Below are 27,155 nucleotides of genomic sequence, written 5' to 3'. Positions count from 1 at the left end.
TCTAAAAGGGCTCCAAGGAAATGGCTCAGCAGCAGGGGACGCACAGGCCAGGCACAGCTAGCACTGGGCTGCCACTATACAAATTCCAGCATGTTCCATACTCTAGCAGAGGGCATCCCAACTTGTCAGAACTGAACTTTGCATACAAATGGGGGAGTTTTACATCTAATCTATCATCACTACTAAAAGTATAGTAACGTTCCTTTATCTAGTATCACTTTTCATCTATAATACACAGGATGGACTGCATTTATGACAGTGGTCCCCTAAGTTTATAATGGAGCTGAAAAATTCCTATTGCCCAGCAACTTAGCTGTCCTACCGTGGTGACAATGCTTCACTCACGTGTCTGTGGTGGCGCTGCGCAAACAAACCTACTGTGCTGCCAGGAGTATAAAGTACAGCACATGCAACTATCAAAGGTACATTATACTTGATACTGATATAAATGACGGCACTGATTTATGTATTTACTATACTATACTAAACATTGGGCCAGTAGCTCGGCGTGTACTCTTCCTACTGATAAGAAAGTGTACTGAGAAGCAGCGTGCTGTGATACACAGGCAGCAGCCTCATACACCTCATGTTTTACCACGCCTCTCAACTTCATCATTGCCTTGTACTCGATGCAGTAACACGTTGTTCTGTACAGTCACCTGCAGTACAGGTTTGTAGCCTAGGAGGAACGGGCTCCACCACACAGCCTACTGCAGTAGACTGTGCCAGCTAGGCTTGTGTTAAGTGTGCTCTATGATGTTTGCACCAAGTCAAATGCGCTCAATGATACTTTTCTCAGAACATATCCTCGTTGTTAAGGGGCACATAACTGTAAATGTGTGTGTGACCTAATTTCTTTCTTTAAAAGAAAAATTCTTTTAGGACTCTAGCTATAGAGCTACTGGGAGTCCTTCATTTCACTATAAATGGACTTATTTTCAGCACTGCATTTCTGAGTATTAACAGCTTTACAAAGGCGAGATGAGAGAGCAGTCACGTGGTGTCACGGTCGCAGTTATTTCCTCAGAGTTCTTTGTTCTCTGTAATAGTTACGGTAGGTAGACGAGCGGGGAGAACAGAGCTGTTCAGGAGAGCACAAAAATTGGGGCTACACTGCTATTAAGAGGAACTCAAACAACACATCCCGACAAATACAGGAGCGGCATATGTATACACTTTGATTTCTCTAAACTAACATGTCTTCCCCTATAGACATTCTCTGGAGGAAAAGAAAAAGATGGTGTTTGTAGACAATGAGATACTCATTTTTGTTAACAATGGGGAAATAGCAACGATGTTTAGGAATATATAAAAGAAAGCAGAACCTACCAAAGCAAAACATTTCTGCGCTTGTGCTAGAGCAGACTCGGGTCTTAATCTAATGCATTCGTCGAAATCCGCCACTGCTTCTTCAACGTGATCAAGCAGTATTTTCAGCTAAGAAAAAATACATAAACACACACAACTCAAAACAAAGGTGCACCAACTAAGTACACACTGTCTCTTATCACAGCTCAGCATAATATTAATCTTGTAGTAATTGTTCAATATAAAATTACTTTCTAGAAACAGTGAATTAGAAAATCTTTAATTTTAAAGGAAAGCTTCTAAAACTTAAAACTACTGTCCAATTGTTTAAAAAGCACTATAAACCCATTTTTTTGTACTGCAATTTTGATCACTCTTATGCAAGAAACCCTTTCTTCTAGAAAATTACAGAAATTTCTATACTTTCAAATTTCAAAGCACATCAGACATCATATAATTACCTTTCAAATAAATCATAAGATACTAACAATAAGGATCAAAATGTCAAGAATTTAAAAAACTTCAACACTTCTTCAAACCCTTCAGACAGAAATATTAGGTAAAATTCTTCATTAGGAAGAATGTGCCCTTTTCTGTTGTTATGTGCATAGCCCATGCATTCCAACAAGTCATGTTAAACAAGCAGATTATGAAGCCATGTTTTCCCCATACCAAGCTAAAATTACAAACTGTTTTCTTCACTATGTATTTTTTACTAAAAAACAAATATGCAGATTGTAAAACTCCATGGAGAAAAGATTGTTTGTGTACTGTCTGGATAGTCCAGGCCTCTTCACAGCAAGAAGCCCACAAAAATCGTGTTGATTCTAGCATTAACTAAAAACGCTCACTAAATGTTTCAATGTTCTACTCACTGAAAACCTGTGAACAGGGAGCACCAGAAAAATAAACTTGAACTGTCAAGCCAACATTTGTAGCCTTCCTTTTCTCCTTTTTAGTAATAATGAAATTATAAGAACAAATATTCAAGAGGGGACTAATGCCAAAACAAACCATAAACCACTGTGATAGTCTGCACAGAGCTAACTCAGAAGTGATATAAGAAAACTTTAAGACCTTCCCAAACATGGCATCAAATTCCTCGATCCACAGGCCAGAACTCTCGGTAAGAAAACAGCTACCTGCCCTCGGTGATGATACACATCCGCGTTCTGAGGATCGATGTCGGCAGCCATGTTAAAATCCTGAGTGGACAACAAAGGCTGCTGCTGCTGCATGTACATGCTCCCTCTTTTGATGAGTGCGTTTGCTCGAAGCTACGTGTCCAAAAGGAGAAAAGGTTCATTGTTACCACTTTTTATTCCAGTTTAGTTTCTTTAAAAATAACAGCTGTATTGGGATGTAACTCACATACCATGAAGGTCACTCATTAGTCGTTTTTAGTATATTCACAGGGTTGTACAACTATACACTATATAACTCCAGAACCCCTTCACCACCCCCAAGAGAAACCTTATACACGTTAGCAACCGCTCATTTTCCCTCTAATCTGTCAATCTACTTTCTACTTCTATGAATTTGTATATTCTAGACATTTCACAAAAATGGAATAGTCTTTTGTGTCTGGCTTCTTTCACTTAGTATAACGTTTTCAAGGTTCATTTGTGTTGTAGTATGTACCAGTATTTCATTATTTTTTATGGCTGAGTATTCGTCTAGGAGAGGAACTGCCAGGCATAAGGTAACACTGCTTAACTTTTCGATGAACTCCCAAACTAATTTCCAAAAGAATTTTTACCATTTTACATTCTTCTGGCAATGTATGAAAGGTCCAACTTCTCCACACCCTCACCAATACTATTAATTGTCCATCTTTCTGACTACAGCCATTCTAGTGGGTGCAAAGGGAAGTCTCATTGTGATTTTGATTTGAATTTCCCTAACAGTTAATAACGCTGAGCATCTTTTCACGTCCTTATTGGCCATTTTTATATATTAGAGAAAATGTGTATTCAGATCCTTACCCTGTTTTTAAATTGAGTTATTTCTTAAGAAGAGTTCTTTATATATTCTGGATACAAACCCCTATGCCACTATATGATTTATATTTTCTCCCATTCTGTGCAATGTGTTTTCTATTTCTTGATGGCAGCCTTTCCATCAAAAAAGTTTCAAATTTTGATGAAGTCTTTTCTTCGTTGTTGCTTGAGCTTTTGATGTCACACCTAACACTACCTAATCCAAAGTAATGAAGATTTCCTCCTATGTTTTCTTCTTGGAGTTTTATAATTTTGGCTCTTACATTTGGGTCTTTGGTCCATCTGAGTTAACTTTTGTATGTGGCATATAATAGATATCGTTACTACTTTCCATTGAATCAAAAAATCCATGATTATAAAGTAAGAAGATGCAGCCTTTTCCTCCAAAACCTCTTTTCAAGACAAAATGGCATATAAATGTCTTCCAGAACAAAACAAACAAGAATTCTCCATAATCGTAACAAAAACACCTAACAGAACACATTTGTCATCATCAGGAACATCGGCAGGAAACAAAATGCAGTATTACTAGGATATCTTTGATTTTCAAACCTCATTTTAAAAAGAACTCTAACAAATACTTAGTTGTAATTACTTTTGTTTACAAGAATTTCAGATACTTGTTAAGAAATACTTAGGCCTGGATACCAATTTTTATATTCCACAAAAAACATCAATGATTCATTTGGAGATGAAAAAAGCCAGAATTTATCAGCTAATTCAATAAGGAAACAGGCCACAGAGTTAACAAACCAGTAAGAAATGGAGTTATTTGCTGGCTAAGTCCTGTCATGTTACTCTGAGTAGAAAGCTTACATAATTCAACAGATCTCCCAATCTTAACGATGAAACCGCATACACACAAGAAGACCTGGAAGATGGAAAACTGTTCCAGTGACGCAGCTGCAAAAACTGGGTATGTTCTAGTATTTATGTTGTATTTTTAGAATGTTTTTTTCTTCATGTTACACATAAAAAATTATTGGCACCATCCTAAAATCTTTCAGAATGTATTATTAAATGTGCTTTTTTTTATTAAGTGCACTTTGTAACCTTTTTCTACATAGTGCATGTGAAAGGATTGTCTGTAACATAACCCCCACCCAAACGCAGTCCGTCACCGTCAGCAGTGCGGGCGGGCGGGAAGCTGAGGCTGCCCTCTCCCAGCTGGAAGTGCACACTACTGACCCTCCTGCGGCAGTTCCAGCACACCGGCTCCACCATCCTCAGGTGTATAGTTCCTTCCAAAACAAAACAGCCTTTCGGAGAATGGCAATTGAAATGCAGAACCAACTCAGCAAAACATTATCTAAAAGCCTCATTTTTATTTATTAATTTTTTCACACACACACACACATTTTCTAACGTACCTTCACGTTAGCTTCTTTCAGACTGATGACCTTATCTAAATCCGGTTTAGCGGCATTGGCATTGCCAATAAGCAGGTAGAAGGTCGCTCGCAGTAACAATGCCTCTGCCATGTATTTGCCTTGAGCGTCTATTTCTTTGGAGCATTCACTTATGATCTTATCGTAGTTTTCTTCCTCCATGTACTGTTTGGCCTTTAAATATCCAGAACTGAAAATAAAACCAAATGTAGGAAATTATTTACTAAGAGAGAATCAAATGCTGAAACCTGCCACATTTACTATTCCTGGGTTAAGCAAATGTCCATTTCCCCTTAACAAGAGAGTCAGCCAGTGTGGCCCGGCAGGAGGGCAGGGGGACAACAGGGGTTTTGATGCAGACTGGGATTTTCTTGATGCCTTGCAGTTTTTAAAAAGGAAACAGCAGGGTCAGCGGCAGAAAACTAGGGTTACTGTGCGGCCTTGGTGTTTAAATACACGAAAAGAAGCTAAGGACAGACTGAGCTGCGACAAGGCAAGCCTTATTCACCTTCGTGTCTGTGGCAGGTTGACGGCACTAACAGTTATTTCATGACTCACGAAAGGATAGAGAAATAGGAAATAATCAAGTCAGGTCAGGCCACAGCGGCCAAGGGAAGAGGTGTGACCCAAGCTGTGCATTGTAAAGATCAGCAAGACCAGAAGCAGAGAAGTATCTGAAGGGCTCACATTCAGAAGGTGGGCTGTAAGAACAGGCCTTGAAGGAATAGGTAGAAATATTAAAGAAGCAAATTTAAAGGTAGATTCTTCCATAGAAAAAGGACTTTAAAAAAACATCCTTCCCTACTTCTTAAAACGCGATGCCCACATCATCATCATTCTTCCAGGACGATGACTATCATCGAGGACACTCGCAGAAGGGATTTCTCTCAACTGCGGAGGGATTTGTACTAGATGAACTTTAGTGGGGCCTTGTGGATATAAGGTACTATGAAGTGAAGTTCATTTTCTCATTTCATTTGTTACATACTCTGAACAGAGAAAACTGGCAAGTGACTTAAAGTTGTTGGTCAAAATCTTACAAACGCAGAGCTAATCTTTCCTACAATTACACTCTGGTGCTCCCTGTACTCCAGCAGTTTTGTTCCTCAGGTCACCAGGCTAAGAAAATGTAATTATTAAATCATAGTGGAAATACTAATGGTTCCTACCTACTGAGAACCTAAGTGTTAGAAGCTTACAAACAGAGCCTGTAACCTCACAGTGACCCTCAGAAGTCAGTGTCGTCAGCCCCTGTTGAGAAATGGTGATGCCAAGGCTCAGAGTGAAGTGGAACTCTAAACCTAGGTCCGGTTCCAGTTAGTGTTCTGGTGAGAGGTAGCAATGTCCTGCCGCCTCTCCGTACAGCTTTTAGAATAATGGTATTAACTTCACTGTAGTTTTTCTGGGACAAGGACTTTCCCAACTACAATTTTCTGAAACGACTTAGTATCAACCAACTAAAATTTTAACACCCTAGTACAATTATGCATAGTATCCTCCCCCTTAAAAGGTGGGCAACCATGGAAAAATTGGGAGATACAAATTCAGGGCAATCTGTTTCCTGGAGAGCATTATGCTAAGTGAAACAGGCCAGTCAGAGAAAGACAAGTACCATATGATTTCACTTACAAGTGGAATCTAATGAACAAAATAAACTAATAAAATACAAACAAACTCAAAGACTCAAAACAGAGCAGACTGACAGCCGTTAGAGTGGAGGTGCGTAGGAGGGCTGGGTGACAAAGGTGAAGGGATTAAGCAAACAACAAAAGAACTTAGACACGACAACAGCACAGTGATTACCAGAGGGAAGGGGGGGGGCGGGAGGTAAAAGAGGGTAGGGTCAGGATAAGTGATGGAAGCACGGTGATGGAAGGGGACTCGACTTGGGGTGGTGAACACACATTACAACGTGCCCAGGATGTATTATAAAATCATATACTTGAAACCTATATAATTTTATCAACCGATGTCACCCCAATAAATTCAATTTAAGAAAAACTAAAACTAAAAAACTGGTTAAGAGACACTAAAAATATTAAAAATAAAATTTAAAAAAAATCTGTTTCCTTAAAGCTTCTAATATGCCATAGAGGCATAGTTATGCTTTGCTATGGAAATAACATTATCTTTTCTTCCAAATTCATTTTAAAATGTCATTTTGATAATAATATTGTAGCTTCTCTTACAGAAGACAGGTAGCCTTAACAGCAAACACAAGTATTGATAAATATAAGTGAGTTAAGCAGGCTAGATGGCTTGCAGACAGGTTACATCACTGATCTCCAGTTGTAAACATGCACCCTATTATGGCCTCTGCAAGAGCACACACAAGAAGCCTGAAGAACGGCATTTTCCTAGGCGGGCAGAAAAGTCTTGAAAGTCACGTTGGAGTACTCCTAAACATCTCACAGTTTATAAATTATAAACCTGCGTGCACTAAAACATGTGGATACTCAACTACATAATAATTATCAAGTTCCTGCCTCTATTCGAATACAGCGAATCACTGGACTAACTGGAATCCTCTTGGGAATCTCATGCAGAACCCTAAAGGCAGGGCAAACTCCTGGCAGTAAAACCTTAAGCCACCAGATAAGTAACTGTCAGGGTATAACAGACATATCTGAGAAGTATTTTTATTATAATAATGCTATCATTGTATATAATTTTTATTATATTTAAATCTATATAGTTAGATTTTCTTGAGATGATTCAGAGCCCCATTTAGGCACTATGCCAACAAAAACAAACAAAAAGCAACCAAAAATTCCCCCCGTAAGAGTAAGTAGATGCTATACTTGACTTACTTCTCTTTCACTTCCAAAGCCTCTCCTTCCTTGTCTTTATCTTCGTCAGACTTCTCTCCTTTCAGCGTGGGTTGAGAAATTATATCATCAGTGAAAGAACTGAAGTAAGACTTGATAAACTGTGGAGACGGCATCAGAGGTTCACGATTCTGAAATTTAATCATGTTTAAATACATCAAAATGAGAAAACACAAACCATAAAAGCAGATACATTTGTAGAGCACTGAGAATTACTTGTAAAAACTGGAATCTCTTTTTTAAATGACTGAGGAATATTAGGCTTCACACCACAGGACAGCAGAAAGGTAAAACTGTCAGTCCCAGTGGCTGGAAGGTTTTAAGTGAGAGACTTTCCCCTCTCCAAAGATGGAAAATATCAAGAACTCTTAGAACCACTTACTAAAAGGAAAAGGAAAAGAAGGTGAAATATGGAACATAGGAGGCAAACAACTGCTGATTCAAAATTATCTCCTCCTCCTGGTCCCTGTCCTAGGAAACGCTCCATTTACCAGTCAAGGCCGTGTCTCACACAGGGGCCGAAATGTTAGGACTGTCTGTCCCACAGCTGTACTGCACCTGAAGATCGCCATGACAGTAAGTGCACTGAGAGTCAAACAAAATCACATTTCCTGTTTGAATTACTACTTTTTGGCATAGCAACCACACTCATAATTATAATAAGAGTATTTTGTTTCTCCTTATAGTACAATTATGATGCTAAAGTTTTAAAGTAAAACAGGAGAGAGAATAATAGCCACAGGACTCTCATAAAATATATTGGATCCTTTCTTTACAAAATCCAACCAAAAAAATTTTTAGTGAAAATATGGTATTTTAAAATGTATTATCAGGTAGCATTTCTCTTAGTTTGGTAGACTTAATATCTCTGTATTTGAAGGAGGGAAAAAGGAATCTGGCTGTGTAAGTAAATGATCTAATGATCTTGGATAGATGAGACTTCGAAAGAAGGACACTGACCAGGAAATCAAAAGGAAACCTACACCCGCGCGCTCTCTGTGGGAGATCCAGCCTGGCTTCCTTCAGGATCGCACTAGTAAACATTTTCAGTCAAATGGTGACCCACCAGGAGACAAACATGCCTAACTTCAGTGTGTTGCTAAAGATTTCGAGTAGGAATATATAGTGGTAATCATTTAGTCTTAAGCTTAAATAAAACATTTTTAATAAAAAAGAAAAAATTTAAATACTGCTTACTGGAGGCTGAGTAGTCTTTTAGTTTTCTGCGTCAGCTTAGAAATGAACTGTCACCACCTCCCTGCCTTCCACAGAGTTACAAATTTAAAATGAAAATAATGTTACAAGTAATGGACAAAGTACCAAAGGAACAAGAAACAAATTCTAGCTCTGCCATTTATTAGCTATGTGACCTCGCACATGTCATTTTCTGTTTTCTCATCTCTAAAATGCCAATGAAAATATGCCTTATTTATCTTACAGGGTTGTTGTAAAAATCAAAATGATAATATGAAAAGTATTTTGTGGTTTACAAAGTGGCATACAAACAGATTAGAAAATACACGTGGAAACTGATTTGGAACTATGTAAATGAAGGTTAATTTATATCTTCTTTCCACTCTGCAATTCAACCAGTACAATTACTCAACAATAACATTATATAAGCAAATACATGGAAACTGGGTTCCATCAGGGTTCAATTTGTGAGATGCTAACAAGGTATTTTACAGTGTTTTGAGGAACAACATTTCTATGAAATGCTCAAGGAGAAGAAAAGGACCCACAGTTTAGAGACTGAGAACCACTGTGATAACTGTTTTCCTCCTAGAGATTCAGAATGCATCCTGAATGCAACACGAAAGTCCTGCAGTGAGGAAACCTGTTTTAACTGTTTTGCTCAGTTAATATTTGAAAATGTTAAGTTAAAAATAGAAAAGCTGGTTAAAATTAATTTAAAAGCAAGCTATTACTGAAGACAAAAAGGAGCAATTGTTAAAGACTGAAATTTAGCAGAAAACCTCCGGTGACATTTAGCGATGACTGTGGCACTCCCACAGCACAGCACTCATACCCTTCCGTGACACTTCACCACCCCACGCCTTTTATGCTGGTTACAGCCTCCCTTACTTACCTGTGAGTCTGTGAGGGCGAGGACCATGTCTTTGTACCCACCCTTCTAAAATGCCCACCATGGAGCTTTGTGAAAAAATAAAATGTTTCCTGATTTAAACCATCTGTTACTGAATGCTTAAAACTAATACCCATTCACACAGTGCAACTTTTAAAATTTTAATGATATAGAACAGGGACCGGCAAACACTTTCTATAAAAGGCCAGAGAGTAAATATATTTGTGACAGCCTCGGTCACAACCACTCAACTATGCTGCTGTAGCTTAAAAGCAGCCAAAAATAATGTGTGAGTGGCTGAGTTCCAATAAAACATTATTTGCAAAAACAGGTGGCAGACTGGCTCTGGCCTGTACGCCATTGTTTGGCAACTCCTAATATAGATGTATTCTTTCAACGCTCTCCAGGTGAAATACTGAACATAGCCTTCCTTCTTATTAAAAAAAGGAGTCACGAAAGCCCAAGTTCAAAGGAAAAATAAATATAATTCAAATCTAACTGCAGCTGTTACCATCACAGTTGTGCCCAAACTGAAGCAATATAATTTAGAAATGTCCACGCATAATGTGTGCTCCCCTCTATTAACCGACTCGGACCAATTTACCTTGTATTTTTCTTTGGCTTTCTCTTTTCCAAGAAGTTTAAGAACTTTATCAGCTAACAGCATGCTTTGTTGATTTTGGAACCCTTCTAATATACACACAGCAGTGACATCTAGAAATAATGGAAAAACCAGAGTTAAGTAGCTGATTAGCAGCATCAAATGGGCACAGTGTTACCATAGAAAGTCAAACTAAATTCATAGCCTTACGTGGCTATCAAATTCATTTCCAGTAAATCGATTCTTAACACTTTAGTTTTATAGATTGGGTTGGCAAAAAAGTCCGCTACATTTTTTCTGTAAAATAAAGATACACTTTTCACTTTCACCAATAACTACTGATTTGAATATTTTGAGTATGTTGGCAGCTATCTCCCGTGATTGGCTTCTTGTGGGTAGAAGCCGGGGGTCCTGCTAAACATCCTCCAATGCATAAGACAGCCCCACAGCAAAGATTATTTGGCGAAATGTCAACAGTACCAAGAAACTTCAAAACCACTTCTGACATGTTCGATCAGTCACAGCACCTTCTCCACACACTGCACACATCTTTTTTTGTGTTTCAGTTATGATTTTACCTTTCTTGAAATAATAAAGCATAATATGCCGAAAACGTTGCATATCTTCTTCCATCTTCAATATTAAAATAGCTACACAAAAATTCACCAATTTTGAAAAATCATTTTGAATGAAGTGAAAGACAACTAAGCACCACTAGAGCCATCGCACAGAAAGCATGTAACGGACTTTTCGGTCAGCCCGATACTCTGTGACCAAACTCAAAGCTCGGAAAGTCACTCCACTTCTATGGAATTCACTTTCCTCACCTGTGAAGCAAAAGGGACTGTCATGCATGACTTGTGACGTTTCTCACAGCACTAACACTTTACACAGCAAATAATACCAGGAACCCAGGAACATTCTCTTTGGGCCAGTAACTAAAGGCTAACTCAACATAAGGAGGCTTTCTCACATCTGGTCTTTTTTATAGGCCTCAGAGTTATTCCCTGTTTCCAGAGTCATCTTGCCAGGGCTCTCAATTAAATCTTCAAAACACCATTTTTATCTGGTTATGCCACACCTCAAGATACAGTGGTTTAAAACTTAAATATCAGTGGTTCCTTAACATCTCAACCTTTCATTCAAAGCACTAAGACGACGGCTGTCCGCTTTCTCTGAACTCAGTTTCTCACAACTCCAAATCCTTCTCCTCCAAACAGGTCTTTCTGCTGTTACGCTCCCCGATAGCCTGGCCAGTGCCAGTACCAACGTCTTTCCCACCCCACTTCTCCTATTAGCTATGGAAATATGTAAATCTATGTAACTTCCTCTCTACAATTATGTTAGTAACTTTGGTATCTCACTCAAAACTCAGAATTCTCTTTTCCAAAGCAACACTCCCTCCACCCACTACCATAGTTCATGACACCATAAAACCTCAATTTTTCCAAAATGTTCTCTAAACCACTCTCACTTGGTAACCCAAACTTTTATAAATAAAAGAGCATTTTTCTTTTAAATAATAATGTTATTAAAAATAATTTTCTAAATCTTCTGATTTTTCATGGTTTTAATTATGTAAGATTTAAATGTGTAGGAAAAAGCACTTTTAGATTATAGAAATTACTTTCATTTAGCTCCATGTCACCCAGAAGAATGTACAGTACTTTAAAAACCCGGTGGTCTACACTCTTATTTCACATTTACACAGGATATTAACTGAAAACCTGTAGAATCTTGGAAACACTTATTACTTACTAAAACCTCTTTTCTGACCTCTTATTCATGGAATTACACTGATGCTCTTTAGTTGCCAAATTTAAAATGGACAGTGTGTAAACTCCAAATCTTAATATTCCTTTATTTTTTTTACCCTCATTTTTTAACTGCTGTCAGAGAGAGGGGAAGGGAGAGAGAAACACTGATGTGCGAGAAACACAGACTGGCTGCCTCCTGTACAGCATGGGACCGGGGACTGGATGCTGCAGGACCGGTTATCCAACCCGCAAGCCAGGCATGTGCCCTGAGTGGGAATCCAACCCACAACCTTCGGCTACAGGACGATGCTCCAACCGAGTCACACAGGCCAGGGTAACTCATAATATTCATTTAACTCCATAGTTGGGAACAGAGATAATATTCTAATATCAGCCATATCAATTTAAACCAGAAAACTAAGTCTCAACTGGGGAAGAGTTGAACTGTTTTTTTTAAAAAATGTTTTTAAAAAAGATTTTGTTTATTTTTAGAGAGAGGGGGAGAACGAGAGGGAGAGAAACACCAGAAACACCAATGTATGCTTGCCTCTCACGTGCCCCCCTCCCCCACACCGGGACCTGGCCTGAAACCCAGGGATGTGCCCTGACTGGGAATCGAACCAGCAACCCTTTGGTTCCCAGGCCGGCGCTCAATCCACTGAGCCACACCAGCCAGGGCAATGTTGAACTTTTAATAAAACTGATTTCTCTATTCTCAGGCAGAGTTTCATATAAATTTACCAGTGACTACAAAGCCATTAGTAATTTTCATAAGGAAACACAAAAATACCCTCACCTTCTAAACATTCCTTCTTATTGTCTAGCTTCTCGTGGGCTTTTGCACGTCTAAAGAGAGCTTTCACATATTTGGGATTAAGTTCAACGGCCTTTGTACAATCTTGTGCCACCTCTTTCCATTTTTGCTGCAATTGAAAGTATTAAAAAAAAGTCACACTAAAGGAAGCACTATTCAACAGAAATCAGTTTTCCAAACTTAACAGGCTGAGTGTTGAGTCCCACAATACAAAAACAATTTTTCTAGACATACTATTATGTATAGTAAGGAATTAATATCCACAATCCATTAAATTGCTCATATAAATACCCGCAACCTGATTTTTTAAAATAGGGAAAGGACAGGCTTAGGCCATCTTTCTACCACCAAATGCACAAACCTGCCTGCATCTATGTGCTCATATCATCTCCTTCTTCCTTCCTGTTAGAAATGAGGAAGTGCCCCTCTTCATGAGAGCCCAACCCTCTGCTTATGGATCCACACTTCACGCTTCGAGGACTTCACTGTTAGCCCTTCTGCCTCTCCCTCACTCTGCTTCAATTCCGAATCATTCTCTTGAGCGTAAAAACCCTTGCTCTAGTATTTTCCATCTTTTAAAAAACCCCTGTTGATTCCATAAATCTCTACAGTTATTACCTCATTCCTCAGCTCCTCTTTATTGCCAAACTTCGAAGAGTTGCCACTCTATTTGATTTCTACTGACCTCACTAGCTGCACCTTCACCATTTCCTTCACTGAATTCTCCCTCTCCACCTCATGTCTACAAGCTGGAATCGTCAAGGCCTCATCTCTCTCCCTAAGTGATCACATCTATTGTCCTGGCATTACATAACATCTAAAATTAGATGATTCCCAAATTTATCACTTTGGCCCAAACCACTCTCCTAAAATAGAGACATTTCTCAAGTCAACTGTCTACTTAGCTGTCTCATTCCTTCCCCACCCCACTGTCATTAAAATCCCTGCTTCCTTTCACCCTTCACATCCCGTGCTGTTGGTCGTTCACTTTCCTTCATGTCTCACCTGAGTTACTACAACATCCTTGTTTAGTTTCCCTGCCTCCACTCTCGCCTTCCTCCAATACAGTCTTGACAGAACAACAAAAGCACCAGATGATGTGTCTGCCTTACTTAAAACCCTTAAATAGTTCCCATTGCACCCAGGATCAAACCCAAACTCTTTACTGCAAGGCTTTGCTTGACCCAGCCTCTGCTGTTTCTCTCAATTTCATCTCTTTATACTCCTGGGTCCTTTACACTTCATTAATCACACCAAACTGTTTCCTGCCTCAGAGCATTTCCACATACCATTTCTTCTGTTTGTAACACTCTCTTCCCATGATTTTATGCACAAACCTCATCTCTGGCCATTCCTCTATTACAGAATCATGTGTCTTTCAAAGCATTTATCAAAATGTCATTTAGTAGTTCATTGTTTACCTATCCTCAAGTTCTATGCTTAATTGTTTGCTTCTATAGACCCAGCTCCTAGCATAGTAACCTTCCACACACAACAGTCAATAAAGTTTGTTTGAACAAAAAAATGCGGAGAACCAATACACAGAAAAGGATGGCCAACTTCAGCAATATCTCAACATTGGAGATAAAAACACTGAGACAGTATTTTTCTCTACCAGAGTGGAAAATATTAAGACTGATAATCGCATTCGGCAAGAATACCAAATATCAGGCATGCTCATTGCTCATGTTATTGTCAAAAATTGGTATTGATGCTATCTTTTTACATTTCAATCTCTAAAATTTTATCCTCCCAAAAGTATGCAAAAAATACTTACAAAAATAGTTGCTGCAACACTGAATGCAATAGGAACAAGAGGAAGCAATCCAAGTGTTCAACAACAGGGAGATGTTTCCCACTACACAACCATGCAACAGCTACCACATGCAGCCTTTAAAAAGAACGAAACAGACCTACATGTGCTGTGAAAGCTGTACAAGATATAGCGGCAACTGAGAAAATACGCTGCAAACAATATGTGGACCAGGAACTCATCTTTGCTGTTTCTCTACCCTCTACCTTTGCTACAATTACACATACGAAGACAAAAAATTTAAGAAATAGCCTCATGCTATTAAGAATAGGGTCCCCAGAAATGTTAGCTTTCTGAATTACCAAGTTTTATAAAATCTCGTATATATAACTTTGAATTGCATTTGTAACAAGCAAAACTAAAGTTTGTTATCAAAAAAGTTATGTAATTAAAAGGTATAAAAATAAAACAAAAATCTTGTAATTTCAAGACTTCAAAAAATGTATTAGACTTATTTGAGTGGCATTACCTGAAACATTACACAAATAAAGAGAAACAAAAAAAACAGAAAAAACCACCTAGGATACTTACCAACTGTTCAAAGGCAGCAGCTCTGTTCTGATAAAACGTGGAAAGGTCAACATTCTTCTCCGTAGGACACAAACTGATAGCCTCTGTATAGCACTGAATGGCTTGTTCATATTTCCCTGCTTTAAAATATTTGTTGCCTTTGTTCTTGGCTGCTTGGGCTCTATCAAGAGAGTTCTGAAATGAGAGGAAATAATTACTAAGTAGTTATGAATACTCGGGAATAGATACAGATCACAGTGATTAAATGACAAAGTGAGAGAAGAAAACTGGCTCTTTACAGTGCAAGTTGCTTCATATAAATTCTTCATGGAATAGACTCTCAGTAATAAGACTGCTAAATCAAAACATATATTTTTGATTTCAAAAACACTCAGAATTCCCCCCCAAAAAGGCCGTAGTGCTTTAATGTACCACTTTCCTGCCAGCAACAGGCGTGATTGCTACCTTTTATTATTCCAGTCTAATGGGTACAAAACAGTGTTTTCAATCAGGGGTTATTTTACCTTCTACAGCACATCTGACACGTCTGAAGACATTCTGATGGTCGCATCTGGGGCGGGGGTGCAGGGCCACATCTGGTGGGTAAGACACCAGGGACGCCTCTGACACTGCAATCAATGCACAGGACCGCCCCCACAATGACGACATATCAGATCCTACTGTCAACCGTGTCAAGGTTGAAAAATTTGCGCACAATATTCCATTATTATTTTAATTAGCATTCTCCTCACTATTAATTCAAATTTCTTTCATGTTTATTGGCCATCTGGCTTTCTTAGTCTGAAAACCACCTGTTCATGCACGCTGCTGTTTTTCTACTAGACTGTCAACAGTGCAGGACAGACCTGAGAAACACTTTGCCATCTCCACTACCGGTACCCTAAATTTACTGTTTGCTCATCAGTAAGTTTTTTGCACCATCTTTGTTTCAGAGTCTTGTTCCTGGAAGACCCAACTTACACACTTCTGATGTACGATACAAAAGAGCTGGTGGTTAATACCCATTAAGGAGAGTTGTGAACATGTCAATCAGCACTTGGGAAATATCTTTGTAGACAAATCAAGTAGCCATGGTCCTGATACTGGGTCCAGGAGCTTTGTGGCATGTCTCTACCTAAAACTCTATTGTTCGCGAACATCTTCCTACTTCAGCAAATGTGATTATGGCAGAATCCATGTACCTCCAACAGGCAAGCACTGACAAAGCCAAAGCAGAAGTGCCTGCTCCCTCAAATACCTCACGGGGGCTGTGAAGTGAAGCAGCTTAGGCCCAGGGCATGTCAGTCACAAAGAGAAGATAATGACCCTTTTATTCTTTCTTTTCTCCCTTACTCTCACTTTTTCCTCGCTGCATTGTTCTCCATTTACCTTTTGTTTCCCTTCTCCCTTAGTCTGACTACAATTATATTTATTTTTTGAAAGTATAGTGTGCAAAGAATTTGTAGGACACTGTCTATAAAGAGAATATTAAACAGCTAGCTGGTGTCAACAAGGAACATGCATATTTTAAAGCTAGGATGTGGGAGGATGTGGGAGGATGAAAGAAACCAAATAAAGCACAAATAAATTAATAGATGAATATAAAATCTTCCATTTGTCAACAGCTTTAATCGTCTTCCACACACTTTGACAGTACAAATCCTCAGCACAAGACATCCATGATGGAAGACAACTGGGGAACTCTGATGGAGCCAAGGACTGGGGGAGGGAGGGCGACTGTGAGGGTGACTGCCAGAAACTGCATTTGAAGCAACTCAACATTCCTTGCAGCCCAGTGAAAAAAGCAGAAGCCAGATGGCAGTAGGGCAGTGTCAGCCAGAAAGAGAATCCCCTACATCCAGGGACAAATGACAAGCATACCTTGCTTGTCTTCCAAGAGACCACACTGTCAAGAATTGCTAAGATAAAGGAAAATTAATACCATAAAAGAGGTACCAAACTCAAATAGAAACTAGTATTTATGAAAGAATAAACTAAGTAAACAACATTTAACCTCAGAGGAATATGAGGTTATCCGTCGTTTTAAAAAACGGCTGTTTTTATTTTTAAAATTAAAAAAATATTACTTATTTTTAAGGGAGGAAGAAAGAGAGGTAGAGAAACATCAGTGTGTGGTTGCCTCTCACATGCCCCCAACCAGGGACCTGGCCCACAACCCTGGCGTGTGCCCTGACTGGGAATCAAACTGGAGACCCTTTGGTTCACAGGCCAGCACTCAATCCACTGAGCTACACCAGCCAGGGCAAAAGGGTTGCTTCTAAAGAGCACCAATTAGACATCTTGAAAATTAAAAAGTATTACGGTAATTAACTCAATGGATGGACTGTATGTTAGAATGGGAATAACTGAGGAATAAATTGTATATTAGAATGGGAATAACTAAGGAGCCAAGAAAGTCTGCCATAATGCAATAAAAACAGAGGATAGGAAGTGTGTTTGGAGGAAGAGTTAAATGACATGGAGTGTAAACCCGGAAGTTTCAATATTTACCTATCTGAAGTTTAGAAGGAAAGGTAGAGAAAGGAGTATCTAAGGAAACATTAGAACTGGTGGCAGACTGTCACTGACATCAGGTACAAAAAACATTAATGAAGTAAAAATTTCAAAGTTCTGAAGATTATCTTGAACTTAAAATTGTATACCTAGCCAAATTAACATTTTTGGTTGAATACAAGAACAGAAACAGAAGTCTACAACTTCCTTAGCATTAAAAATAAATCCCTAGGTGGGGCAGATGACCAACACAACAAAAAGCAGGAGGGAGTAGGGTAAAGGAAGAAACAAAAAGCAGGGCACTCACGGCAGAACATTAAATATGTCAATAATAACAACCCATAAAAATAGGTTAAGTCCCCATTAAAAAATTCTCAAACTATTTAAAATTAAAAAATAACTACATGCTGCCTATAAGGGCACAACCTAAAGCAAAATGACAAGTCAAAAAAGAATGTAAAGAAGTTACAGAAGGCAATACTAACAAAAAGAAGGAAGTATCAAATAAAATACCATTCAGAAGCCTTGGAGCACAGAACAGCAGTTTTATTGATAAAAGGTATAATCTGCCAAGAACACACCAATAAGAAATCCCGTATGCTTAATAAAACTTCAACATAATGAAACTCAACTACTTTTGACATCAAATATAAAGAAAAGAAAAACACTGTTTCAATTTCTTACAGAAAGTTTACAATGTTTCTAAGTCACTGAGAACATGGCTAATACACATTGTAAAACACTATGATCTAGATGTTCACATAGAAAATAATGTGGCATATTAAATGCATGTGAGAAGTATGTTTGACTACAAACACACTGAAGATTTACTTAGTATTTTTACTAAAGATCTGTAGATTAAACAGAACATTCTCTGGGCAGAGACCTTGTTTCATTAGCACACACAAGTAATGAAGTCTTTTCAGTCCACTAGAAGTTAAAGGCTAAATGACATCACACTGAACACAGGGAGAGGTAGCAAGGGCAGACAAATTGAGAGAGAGAAGAATCTGGACAGATAGGCACACAAGACTTTGCTTAGAAATATGGATACTTATTTTTATTGATACTTATTTTATTTTTATTTAGATACTTATTTTGTCTAAATCAACCGAAAACCAAGCACCTGAATCTTTCAATTAGCTATTTACCTCCATTTAGTCAAGTTTTATAATAACTTCCTTTTTGAAATTATTACAAATTCTTTAACTCCTAAAGCCCAAATCAGAATGTGCTAATTTCCTTTCCCTATTGTACTGGGGGGCGGGGGGGGGGGGGGGGGGGGGGAGAGGAACAATGCTCTGAATGATGTTGAGTGTAAAAGGATCCAATTACATGGACAATAGACCACAAACTGCAAATTTTCTTCCACTGCTCCTCTGCTGCACACCCAGAAGACAACCGAAGTACTTTTGCGTTGCTCTGGGTCTTGGTCAGCAACCCTATCACCTTCTCCTCACTGGTCGTACCCCTCCCCCCATTACTTTCGGCACAACTGCTCCTTTCATTAGTAAAATGCCATTTCAGCAGGGATGGTACAGAAAAGCTCGTTATTTTGGGCCACTGATGGAATTTAGGACAAAAAGCTGATTAGCACAATGCCAGACTATCAATCATCACCAGCTATGTCAAAAACTAGACCCTATTTCACAAGCTTTGAGATCAATTCGAAGCAGAAATTCTAAAAAAAAATGCACTGGAGAAAAAGATGTTTAAAGCTACTAAGATTTTAAGAACTATAAAGTAATTTGTTACTAGAAATCATTTTTGGTTTGGGTAGTCTTTATAAGGTTTGAACATTCTATAACATTTACACTAAATTTCTGTGAACATGCATCTTTCCCCTGCATTTTTTACCAGAAATTAGTTTCTAATTGATCTAAAAGATCTTTTTAACAAGTAAGGTGAATTGTCATTTCCTGCTCAAAAGCTTCCAGTAACCTCCCACTACACTGTTTACACACATGAACTTCAAACTCCCATTCTGCACTCCTGCCACTCTGGCCGCCTACATGTAACTTTCGTGGGTTCAAAAATTCTAATCTCTTTCTAAAAGAAAAAAAATTGGAAGGGTTAAATACTATGTATTCAATTTCCATGAGCAATATATGGTCATAAATTTAAACTCAGTACTCTATCCAGCAAAGCTATCATTTACAATGGGAGACAAACTGCTTCTCAGATAAGGTCAAGTTGAAGGAGTTCATCATCACCAAGCCCTTATCATATAAAATATTAAGGGAGCTTATCTAAGAAAAAGATGATGATCAAAACTATGAACAGTAAAATGACAACAAATTCACAACTATCAACAACTGCACCTACAACAAAAACCAACTAAGCAAACGACTAGAACAGGAACAGAATCACAGAAATGGAGATCACATGGAGGGTTATCAGCAGGGAGGGCGAGGGAGGAACATGGGGGAAAAGGTACAGGGAATAAGAAGCATAAATGGTAGGTAGAAAATAGAAAGAGGGAGGTTAAGAATAGTATAGGAAACGGAGAAGCCAAAGAACTTATATGTACGACAATGGACATGAACTAAGGTGGGGGAATGTTGGTGAGAGGGGGGGTACAGGGCAGAGAGGAATAAAGGGGAAAAAATGTGATAATTGTAATAGCATAATCAATAAAATATATTAAAAGATATACTTAGTGAATACTGGTAAGAATACAGGTGAATTACAAAAATGATACCCATTTCTGCTTAGTATGTCAAACAATCAAAGTATTATTTAAGCTACTAGAGAACTTAGCTTTTTCTACCCCATTTCAGTAAGCTTCACATGTTGACAATGAATGTCCACCAGCGTAAACTATATGACCCCATGCTTCTGCTTAATGAATTCGACTCATATTTGGAGTCAAATCTTATAGGGAATCCTGAAGTTAAAGCATGAAGCACAAATCATTAATTGTCAAAAGTACTTCTGAAAATTCTTTTCTTGCACAATTTTTTGTTTTACTGAATTTACTGGGGTAACATTTTAAAAATAAGACTGTATAGGTTGCAGGCGTACAATTCTATAACACATCATCTTTACTGTGTGTTCACAAGGGTCAAAGTCTTCTTCCATCACCACTTATCCCCTTTACCCTCCTCACCTGCCCCCACTCCCCTTTTCCTCTGGTAATCACCATGCTGTTGCCTGTGTCTGGGATTTTTGCATGAAAATTCTTTTTAAAAGCACCACAGAAGATGAGAAACTGAAGCCCAGAGAGTGAGATATTTGCCCAAGGAGGATTCAAACTCAAGCCATCTGACTCCAGACTGCCTAAATTTAATTTCTGTGCTGCACGGACCGTCATCCATGTTTTATGAGTACGAATCTTTGTCATGAGAATTACACCTGGATTCACAGTCTGGAACTGAAACAGGAACAGATTCAGGGATCACATCTTGTTCCCACTACTGACTCCACGGCGAAAGGTGAGGAACTGGAAAAACAGAACCATAAGCACAACTGGATCTTTCTCTTTCTTTCCACCAGGGAAGGGTAACTGAATCCATCTCAGTTGAAAGCACACTTGATGTGACCCCACTGTACAACAACCAACAGGAGAATCTTCATCCTGAGGGAACACAAGAGGCCAGTGCAGGAAACACGTATAAACTGGCAGCCTCTTAAAAGAACTATTACTAATCAAAACACTGAAACCCTAATTCACATAAAGAAAATATAGCTAGGTGATTAGTAAATTGCATAATAATAACTAGAAAATTAGTCCAAAGAGTAGGTAGCAACTGCATATACACACAAATACACCCAAAAACTATTTTGGTAAAACACAAGACTTAAAAACAAATAACTCAGGTAATAAATCTAAACGGTAGCAATGCTACCAATGAGAAACAGTAAATAAATATGTTATCTTCTCTCTTCAACACTGTGCTGAAACTTATCAAATAAGAAACAAACCCAGGAACCCAGAGGCAAATCTCTGGAATACAAATAACATTTAAAGATCAAAACTACAGATATTAAGGTATAATCCTGGTAAATTTAGTGGAATACAAAGTAAGAAAACAATCACAACTTGACAGTGTAAAGTTACTTATTAAGCATGTGCTCTGGAAGAAAATGACTCACAAAGGACTGTCAGGAAAAACAACGCTCAAAGGATTATTTAGCATACACAGAAGAAAATTCAGAAGACCAGAAAGGGACCCCTAAAACAAGCTCTGAAATAATAATATAACAACATTACAGCAAGTTTTCACTGATTTACATTTGGCAGTAAGCAACCATTGTAAATAATCTTAGCAAGTATTTATAAATTATTCAGATATCACACTAGTCACTATGAAAGCAAATGAGCTAGAATTAGCTACATTAATCCATGCACGAGAAAAATGAGTAACCAGTTAATAATACACAAGGTGGTTCGATAATGCTTCTTAAATGATTTTATTTCCTTTTTATCAAATTCCAAAAGTATAATTATTAAATTTAAATTCCAGTTTTACAAAGCATTCAGTTCTGAAATACTGAACAAGAAACAATCTTTCAATACATTATTGACCAGTTTTTACTTTTATATTAATCAGACCTAGGGTAAGAAAACACCTAAGATAATTTCCCATATCATATTCTGAAATTAAAAAAAAAATCTACAACCAACCCCACCTACTAAGTCACAATACAGTGCACTCTTTACCTAAAAAGAACCTACTTATAAGAATGCATAATGCATTGTAGTTCATACAAAATCAAGCGACTTAAAAAAGAATGCCTAAATGAGGTTTAAAACTGTTAATACCAATTTCCAGGATCAATTAGTAGAATAAAGCTAGAAATTCTGAAAAATATTCAACATAAAGAAAATACATATACAGGATGTGGCAAAAGGTTTACAGTTGTGAGTATGCAAAAGTTTATTCTTGTATCATTATTGATTATTGTATTATTTTTCATACTAACTGTAAACCTACTTTTGCTCCACTCTGTATTTTCAGGTGTTAAACAACAAAGGTTCATTCACTCAACACCTCCATTGTATTAGGCATTGTACTAGGTTAAGAACCTAGTGTCTCCCTAGTACCTCACAATGGTGAGAAAGAGCCATCCCAGCCCTGGCCGGTGTGGTTCAGTGGATTGAGTGCAGTGGATTGAGTGCGGGCCTGTAAACCAAAGGGTTGCCAGTTCGATTCCCAGTCACGGCACATGCCTGGGTTGAGGGCCAGGACCGCAGGAAGGGGCGCGTGAGAGGCAACCACACATGGATGTTTCTCTCCCTCACTTTCTCCTCGCCTCCGTCTAAAAATTAGGAAAAAAGAAAAAAAAAAGAAGAAGCCATCCCAGCCTTCAGATTCAAGAATATAGCAGGGAAGATGAATAAGCAACCTTGGTATTATGTAATAAGTGCAATGGAAGGAAAAGGTTCAGTGTCATGTAATAACATAGTGCTGTGCTTAGGCAGGGGAAAAAGGGAGGGAAGGTTTCAGAAAAAGTGAAACTACCTACATGTTGTAGCTTGAAAGCAGTGTTCACAGAACCTCCGAGGCGAGAAACAAGAGGAAGTGCCAAGAGATGAAGCTGAAGAGTAAGCAGGATCCAGATGATGGTACTCAATCATGAGTTTCAATTTTAACTTGTGTGCAACGAATAGAATACCACTTAAATGTTTCAAGCACAGGACTGCCAGGATTTACCGTGTAGTGACAAAATGGATTGGAGGAGGCAATAATGAGTAGCAGGTATTCAAATAGGAAATAATAATAGCAGTAGAAATGGAGTGGTAGTCAGGTATTTAAGACCCAGCATTTTTCTACACTGGATGCGGGGAGAACATGAAATGAGTGAAAAGTTAGGAATGATGCCCAAGTTTCTGGCTTGGTAAATTAGTTAATGCACATTAATTGATAAAAGGTATTCTCAGGAAAAACGGGAGCCTAGGTGTGAAATACCTGTGACATAATGAAGTGAATATTCCCTTTAAATGTAACCCTCTTGAGAGGTCTCGGCTATGGATAAATTGGGGAGCCATCAGTATATAAGTGCCAGGGGGCAAGCAAGTATCCAGTGAAGATATGGAGCATAAGAATGCCTACGATAGAACCATGAAGGTCACCAAAAGGTGACCCAGAAAGAACCCAGAAAGAAGATTGAGCAGATCCAGCAGAGGAGGTATCAGGAAGTTTAAAAGGAAGGAAGGCAGGCAGGCAATCAGGAAGGAGAATGTAGTGTTTCAGAAGCCACAGGAAAAGTTATGAAATTAGGAAAGGAAATGTGAAATATTGCCAAGAATCATGTAAGATAAAGACTGAAAGGTGTTCACTGAACTTAATTACATAGGCATGTCATTGGTGAACCCGATTTAAAAAACAAAACTAGAAACAGATCACTTTGGGGGAATTATTTACATGACTGATAACTGCAGGTTACTCAGTCTTTGATCCCATTACAAAAATGTTTAGACACATTTCTCCCTTCCCATTCTAGAGGGTTGACTTAGATTAGTGGTTCCTAACCATTTCATGTGGGACAACCCACTCCTGTGTAACATTAAAAAAAACCTGAACACTAGAATAACTATATTTTTATCATAAGATTAAACAAAATCACAGGTTTGAAATAATAAGTATAAGACATTTGTGTATTCAGAGTACCAGGCTTGGTGTATATGGGGTGTGGTGGTCTCTTGTAAAAACTCAACATCCAGAGATTGAGAAGCCACACGGGTAAGATGATCTTCAAAGAACTTTCTAAGTCTGGGAATCTGTAATTCTTCAAGTATTTTTTTAAATTACTGAATGAATGGCATATCATGGTAGGTTTTCTAACAGCCCAATACGGATGAGTTAATACTTAAGGTACAGCAGTCCTTATTCATGGTTTCCCTTTCCAAGGTTTCAGTTACCCACATCGGAAAATTTTCCCAGTCATGAACATCGTCTGCTCCTGACATCCAACCATTAGCAAGGTCATGGCTCCATGAGCCCGGATCACCCAAAGCAAATAATCCCTGTTCTGAAGGGCAGTAGCAGCCTAATGCCCATGTCAGTGACCTTACTTCCTCTCACCGTGCAGGCACTTTGTCGCCGCCCACGGTAACAAGGGTGAATACAGCACAACATCTGAAAGAGATTCTCACCACATTCACATATATTTTATTGTGGTATGTTGTTATAATTGTTCTATTTTATTATTAGTTACTATTGGTAATCTTTTACTGTGCCTAATTTATACATTACACTTTATGATATGTATGTATGTACGTGAAAGAAAGCATAGCGTGGATGGTTCCTGATTTAACAATGGTTCGACTCACAATTTTGCAACTTTACAGGAGTGTGAAAACAATACATATTCAGTAGAAACTGTACTCCAAATTTTAACTTTTGATCTTTTCCTGGGCTAGCCATATGTGGTATGACGCTCCCTTGTGATGCCGAGTAGTAGCAGTGAGGCGCAGTCCCAGTGAGCCACACAATCACAAGGGCGCACTGACACTCTACAGCGCACCATTACCTTCAACTTTGGCTTACAATACCTTCAACTTAGGATGGCTATACCAAGATGTAGGTCCATATTAAGTCGAGGAGCGTCGGTAAGCACAGGACTGGGTACTATCTGTAGTTCTGGCATCCACTGGGGGTGTAGGAACGTACATTTTGTGCATGCGGGCAGACTATTGTACCACAAGCTCAGACGCTGTCAACTGTGATGAGATGCCATTAGTGAAATCCTAAAATTTCCATTAATTAAACAAAATTTAAATTTCTGCTTTTTCATTACAAGTATTTGCTATCCCAGAAAAAAGATAATTGGATCTAGTCTATACTGCTCATGAAAATGTGAAACTCAATAGAAAAAAGCCAGTAATTGTGTTAGTTCATTTTACAAAAAGGCAAACCTAAGACAAAAAAACCACTGATTTTCCGTATTATTCATGGATCCGAAGCCTTAACTGACAATATTTGTCCATTCCTTCATTCTCTTAAAAATTGCTATTGATCAGGCAGAGAAAGAACAGTTAGGCACCAGGATTCTGTCAGTTTTTCCATTAGCTGAAGCAAATGTTCCCTTAATTATTGGGTTGGCCAAAAAGTTTATGTTTTTTCCCCTATGATGGTTCTAGTAGTACTTATCTTTAACTTCATCCGAAACAATTTTGTTAGATTGTACTGTGACAGCTGTCATATCAGTGTGCATTAAAAAAAAAACCCATCAAAATTGGTGAATTTTTGTGCAGCCATTTTAATACTAAAGATGGAAGAAGATATGCAACGTTTTCGGCATATTATGCTTTATTATTTCAAGAAAGGTAAAAACATAACTGAGATGCAAACAAAGATTTGTGCAGTGTATGCAGGAGGTGCTGTCACTGAACTAAAGTATCAAAGGTGGTTTTGGAGTTTTTTTGTACTACTGACATTTTGGCCACATAATTCTTTGCTGTGGGGCTGTCTTACACATTGGAAGATGTTTAGCAGCACCCCTGTCCTCTACCCATGAGAAGCCAATAGCAGGAGACAGCCGTCATACTCAAAATACCCAAATCAATAAAGTTATTGGTGAAAATGAAAAATGTATCTCCTATTTTACAGAAAAAAACATACAGACTTTTTGGTCAACCCAATACAAAACACAGAGGTTGCCAATTTAAAGGTGCTATTCAAATAATAGAGCAATTTCTCCAACCACACACAACAAACAAATTACAATTAGGGCCACTTATATTTAGTTAGTCTAATAATAACTCTAAGAACTAGACTATAACAGAGACAAGTCCTCCAGTATTTATTGGTCACAAACAGTTAAAATACAAATTTCTACCAAAAATGAAATATAATTATTGTCGCTTTACTAAAGAATCAGCTAGTAACTCAAAGCAGGACTATAGCTATAAGCTCACAAATTCTACAAGGTGTACAACAGTATGTTCCAGTTTTATTTTGGATCAAAAATAATTAAGTTATTTTAAAGCATTTTTGAGTCACACGAGTTAATCTTAAGATCTAATTTCTAGTCAGGCGAACAAAAAAACTGTTCTGATGAAACTATAAAACACCATGAAATTTAAAAATCATCAGTGTTGACCCAGACAACGCTGAAAAATTGAAACTGAGTTTGCTAGATTCTAGCAAATACCAAATGAGTGATGTTGGTAGTATTTGAAACTGCAATGAAATGTCAAACCCTGGTTTCATGTATAGAAAGTACCTTTATTTTTGGTAATTATTATAGAACTGAGAACTTTTATGTATCTTTCATTCATCCACTACTCTTCTGTGATTAAAATTAAATTTAAAATGAACTAGGAAATGACCAGAGAATTTCAGGCACATGAAAATGACATGAGGCAAGTGATGACTAATTCAAAGAATCCCGATTACCTCTCATTAGCAGCACTCAGAATCACCATTTAGGGCTGGAAGAAATGTAAGAGACCTAATTTTTAATCCTTCTTAAAAATTTTTTAATCCTCTTATTCTACAGGATGACACTAAGGTCAGAGAGAAAAAATGATTTCCCAAGGTAAGTATGCCGGAGAGCCCAATATAAAGTGCACATGTCCTAGTTCTCAC

At 38.1% G+C, this 27,155-nt stretch overlaps 1 protein-coding gene across 1 annotated transcript in view; it reads right to left on the bottom strand.

Annotated features, from left to right (window-relative positions):
• Nucleotides 1–27,155, bottom strand: part of TOMM70 (translocase of outer mitochondrial membrane 70) — a 35,686-nt gene that overhangs the window by 6,818 nt on the left and 1,713 nt on the right. The window contains exons 2-8 of the mRNA XM_024558172.3: nt 15,127–15,300; nt 12,765–12,891; nt 10,215–10,324; nt 7,507–7,655; nt 4,679–4,886; nt 2,451–2,585; nt 1,330–1,437 (exon numbers count right to left, since the gene is read on the bottom strand). Coding sequence (XP_024413940.2) covers nt 1,330–1,437; nt 2,451–2,585; nt 4,679–4,886; nt 7,507–7,655; nt 10,215–10,324; nt 12,765–12,891; nt 15,127–15,300 — 1,011 coding nt within the window. The remainder of the gene's footprint in view (nt 1–1,329; nt 1,438–2,450; nt 2,586–4,678; nt 4,887–7,506; nt 7,656–10,214; nt 10,325–12,764; nt 12,892–15,126; nt 15,301–27,155) is intronic.

Source organism: Desmodus rotundus, chromosome 2, assembly GCF_022682495.2.
Source record: "Desmodus rotundus isolate HL8 chromosome 2, HLdesRot8A.1, whole genome shotgun sequence".
Taxonomy (NCBI): domain Eukaryota; kingdom Metazoa; phylum Chordata; class Mammalia; order Chiroptera; family Phyllostomidae; genus Desmodus; species Desmodus rotundus.
Note: the sequence above shows the minus strand (reverse complement) of the source record. Positions and strands in the feature narration are given on the sequence as shown.